General features: G+C 49.2%; 1 protein-coding gene across 1 annotated transcript in view; it reads right to left on the reverse strand.

Moving 5' to 3' along the window:
* Nucleotides 1–939: 939 nt before the first annotated feature.
* LOC137653070 (uncharacterized) overlaps nt 940–5000 on the reverse strand; it is a 5241-nt gene continuing 1180 nt past the window's right edge. The window contains exon 1 of the mRNA XM_068386463.1: nt 940–5000. This exon is cut by the window's right edge and continues 1180 nt beyond it. Coding sequence (XP_068242564.1) covers nt 940–5000 — 4061 coding nt within the window.

Genomic DNA, 5000 nt, shown 5'->3' on the forward strand with positions numbered 1-5000 from the left:
AAAATATTATTATTATTATTATTATTATTATTATTATTATTATTATTGTAGAACACCGGAGAGGGGTTCACTCTCTCGGCTAAAGTTCTAAGTTATTGGCGTGTAGGTCTTGAAAACTCACGTCTTTTATAATTAGATATATTGAAGAGTACAACTTGTATATCGGACGAGGTTTTAGCTGCAAACAAAAAAAAACAGCTCGTCAATAAGAAAATACAGCAATGGTACAGGATTACATTAATTGCAATAGGGTTCATTATAATACATAAATACAAGTCAATAAAGAAAATACAGCAATGGTACAGGATTACATGAATTGCAATAGGGTTCATTACAATAAATAATAGACTTACATCTTTTCCCAACGCCAATTCTGTTTCAAGTTCAGTTCAAAGAACATTCACAGGTGGTACCGTTAATCTCCTGCGAGTGATTAGTTATCAAGCCAAATGTGTGATTGGTCCTTCACACAAGGAGAGACACTCCTAAATCACTGCATCAGTCAACACAGAAAGCTGAGCACAGAGATGCTCGCACCACAGCGGACAGCCATGCACTGCCAAGGTCCGGGGCCGTGACGTCACTCTGTCTAGCGCGAGATGCCCCTCTGAGCCGACCAATCATGGAGCTAGACCATCGCTATGCCCATATAAGGTTATGTTTTCAGCACTTAGAGTTGGTCCTGGAGAACGTAAAGGAAAACTAAATTAATCCTCATGGTTAACAAAGAACACAAAAAAGAAATTCTTGGAAATACGTTATGGCGTATCTTACACTGCCCCCTATTTGGTCATGGGCTAAATATTTCCGTAGATACGGCATCACTTGGGTTACTTCATTCAAATGACCTTGCTATATTTTCAACTCAAATAATAAAATTCAAAATTTACAAAATGCAGCGAGCAGCGCTCGGCGTACGCTCATAACACCTCATATACATCACTTTATATCATCGCCTTTATCATTTTCCAAGAGAAGGCACAGTTTCTGCACAGGCCTTCTGAACTCGCCGTTCTCAGTCTTGATCAAAGCTTGACGTACGCGACCGTCAGCGCTCCGAGTGACCTCCATGACTTTCCCTAGAGGCCAGCTGCCTCGGGGAAGCCGCTCGTCCAGCGTTAGAACGACGTCACCGACGTTGATGTCACGCTTTGGGACTGACCACTTCTGGCGCTCCTGAAGCAGGGGGAGATACTCCTGTATCCACCTGCGCCAGAATTCGTCAGCGAGGAACTGTGCCTGTCTCCATCGCCTCTTCACATACATGTCCTTCTTGCATGTGGATGTGAAGGGATCGGGTGACCCTTTCAAAGTTAGGATCATGTTAGGCGTGAGAGGGACAGGGCAGTTCGGGTCGTCGTTGATCTTCGTCAGAGGTCGGCTATTAACAACAGCCTCCACTTCGCAGAACAGAGTGCGAAGCGTTTCATCAGTCGTGACTTGTTGGAGACAGGCCGCTGTGAGGGCTCTTCGGACGGACCTGATCAGACGCTCCCACACTCCGCCAAAGTGTGAGGCATGTGGTGGATGAAAGTTCCACTCTATGCCTCGGATCGAGAGTGTGTCTCTGATTTCTCCTTCGTTGAAGCGCTGGAGAGCTTCTCTTAGCTCTCGTTCCGTGGCCACAATGTTGGTCCCGTTGTCGGACCACATTCTCTTGATAGGCCCCCTGCGAGCGACGAAACGCCTGATGGCGTTGACGAAGGAGTCTTGTTCCATTGTATCGATCACTTCCAGGTGGACTGCTCGCGAGGTAAGGCATGTAAAGATAGCGCCCCAACGCTTCACTGTGGACCTTCCTTGCTTCACTAAGAACGGTCCGAAGCAGTCCGACCCAGTGTTAGTAAAGGGGGGTTCATCTGGACAAAGCCGGTCGGATGGCAGTTCAGCCATCACCTGAACTAAAGGACGACGACTTAGTCTGCGACAGACCAAGCATTCTCGAATGACGGTCTTGACGATCGCATTTCCGCGGACGATCCAGTAGTTTGTCCTCAACTGGGTCATCAGGTGGTTCTGGCCACAATGGCCGCAGGATTCGTGCGTGGCTCTCACCATAAGCTTGACCGCCGGAGAACTGCTGGGTAGGATGATCGGATGCTTGGCCGTATCTGCCAGTGTTGATTTCTGCAATCGACCACCAACGTGGAGCAATCCATCCTTGAGAAATGGTCTCAGCTTGATTAATTTACTAGACCTCTTCAGCGATCTTCCCTTCTTCGAGAGGGTGCTTAACTCTTCTTCATACTCTTGGCTTTGGGTCAGTCTCCAGATCAAATTCTCCGCGGTACGCAGCTCCGCACTCGAGAGTGAGTCGCCGCTGTATGGGCGAGCCTTCTGCATGTGGCGGATAAATCTTGTCATCCACGCGACGGTCCTGACAAACTTCAACCAGGAGGAGAATCTTGTCGCTATTGATTCAATGAACGTTGGTTCTTTCTTCGTTATATCGAAGACGAGAGAAGTCTTCACTTCGGCGTCTGGATCAAGCTCTCCTCTGACAACATCTTCGGGCATGGTTGGCCAGTGCGTTTCGTCCATCTTGAGGAAATCTGGTCCTGAAAACCACAAAGATGATTGGAGGAAGTCAGCGACGGAGAGGCCACGTGACGCAAGGTCTGCTGGGTTCGCAGTAGTATTGATGTATCTCCAAGCCATAATGTCGGATGTATCCCTAATGAGATTGACCCTATTGTCCACGAAGGTCTGATACCTCGCAGTCGGATTTCTGAGATATTTCAGTACTGACGTGCTATCAGTCCAGAAGACTGACGGGGCCAGTTTCAGATCGAGCTCAGTCTTCAGCTTTGAGTCCATCTGTGCAGCGATAGCAGCCGCCGTCAGCTCAAGACGAGGGATGGTGGTCCTTTTCAGAGGGGCGACTCTCGCCCGTCCTATGACAAGAGTGCAATGAATCTTTCCGTTGACACCAACTACACGCAAGTAAGAGACTACACCATAGCCTGTCTGACTTGCGTCTGCAAAGTGGTGCAGCTGAAGGGTGTCAACATCTCCGAAGTCTGGTGGTATGAAGGACCTTCGCAGTTGGAACTCTTCCAGTTGTGGCAACTGCGCAAGCCAGGTCTTCCATCGAACAAGTTCATCAGCAGACATCTCCTCATCCCACGAGAGCTTCCTTCGGCACATTTCTTGCAACAGGATCTTCGCGATCAAAGTGACGGGGGATAAGTAGCCCAAGGGGTCATAGATCGATGCAACAACAGAGAGCACACCACGTCGGTTGAAAGGCTTGTCTTTAAGGACGATTCTGAACGTGAACACGTCTATGCTCATATTCCAATGGATCCCCAGGGCTCGTTCAGTTGGCAGCTCATCTTTATTCAAGTCTAGGACAGCCACAGAGTCGTCTCGTTCTTCTCTGGGGATCGCAGCTAGAATTTGCTTGCTGCTGGAGGTCCATTGGTTAAGACGGAAACCTCCATCCCTGCACAGGTTGATCAGATCTCTTGTCAGTTTAATGCATTCTTCCTCATCATCCATCGCCTTGAGGAGGTTGTCGACGTAGAAGTTGCGACGTATAGAGTTAGAAGCTTCTTCGTTATACATGCTTCCAAAGTCCAGGGCCGTTTTGCGTAAGCAGAAGTTAACGACGCTCGGCGATGATCTTGCGCCAAAAACGTGGGACGTCATTCTGAAGACTTGCAGTTCTTTGCTGGTGACACCTTCTGGCCACCAGAGGTACCTCAGGCAGTCTCTGTCCTCTTCAGGTACCTTCACCTGATGGAACATCTCCTGCACGTCTGCTGTGATGGCATGTTGACCCTCTCTAAAACGCAGGAGAACACCCGTCAGGCTATTGGTGAGGTCGGGGCCTTGCATCAGATGTTCGTTGAGAGATGTTCCTCGGTGCCTTGCCTTCAGATCGAAGACCACTCGGTCTTTCTGTTTGACAGGATGCCTGACAGAGTGGTGCGGCATAAGCCATACCCGCCCGTCCTCCCTGTCTAGCTGACTTACAGGAACCCTTTCAGCGTAGCCCTTATCAGTATATTTCTCCATCTGAGCTACGTAGGATGTCTTGTAAGCTTCGTCGTTGTCTAGTCTTCTTTTCAAGCTTCGGGCTCGTCGAATTGCCATATTCATATTATCAGGTAGAGGAGTAGAGTCCTTGAATGGCAGCTTGGCCACGTACTTTCCATATCGATGCTGTGTCGTGTTATTCAAGGTGGCCAAGAATCTCTTATCCTCTAGGGAATCTTCCAATTTGGAGAGGGATTCCTTTTCGAAGAAATCTCTATTAAAATGACTCTGCAGTAACTCTGTCAAGTCTTGAGGGTCAAATTTTCGATGAACATGATGCACGGGTGAGACCTCCGATGCAGACCGGTCTCCAGTAGGACCGAAAGCCACCCAACCAAGCTTGGTTAGGTAGGCGGATGGCTCATTGGCAGTGCCGTGGCGTTGCTCCAGAATGACTCGATTCAGGGTCGTGTCTAACCCGATCACTAGCTCGACCTGTTCGTGGTCAGTTGGCAAGCTTTGCAGCTCTACGTCTGCCATGTGTGGCCATCTCTTCAGCCAGTCCGAAGGCATTATGTAGTCCGTCGACACATTAATTTTGTCAGTAACAAAGACTTCTTTTACTCGTTCTTCCTCCTCACCTCCGTTGATGTTACCAAGGGTGAGTTGGACCACTTCCTTGCAGTCGAACGTACCGGCCTCTGTCACCATGGTCTGGTTGCAAGGCCTTCCCGTTACACCTAGCCGATCTATTAGGCTCCTTGCGGCTAGCGTGGGTGCGGCTCCTCCATCTATGAAGCCGACCGTAGTGCAAGTTCCGTTCACCATGACTGGGATAAGCTTCAACATTGTACGACCATCAGGTCGTCGGTCAGTGGACATGGCGTGTACGTGCCCCGTCGTCGCAGGAGTCCCAGCCTCTAGAGCGGTTTCGGTGTTAGTTCTATCAGGTGGTGCATTGCTAGTCGTCCCGGCCTCCGCTTTAGGTTTGTCAGATGTCTTGTACACAGTTGCTCTCT

This window comes from Palaemon carinicauda, chromosome 14, assembly GCF_036898095.1.
Source record: "Palaemon carinicauda isolate YSFRI2023 chromosome 14, ASM3689809v2, whole genome shotgun sequence".
Lineage (NCBI taxonomy): Eukaryota > Metazoa > Arthropoda > Malacostraca > Decapoda > Palaemonidae > Palaemon > Palaemon carinicauda.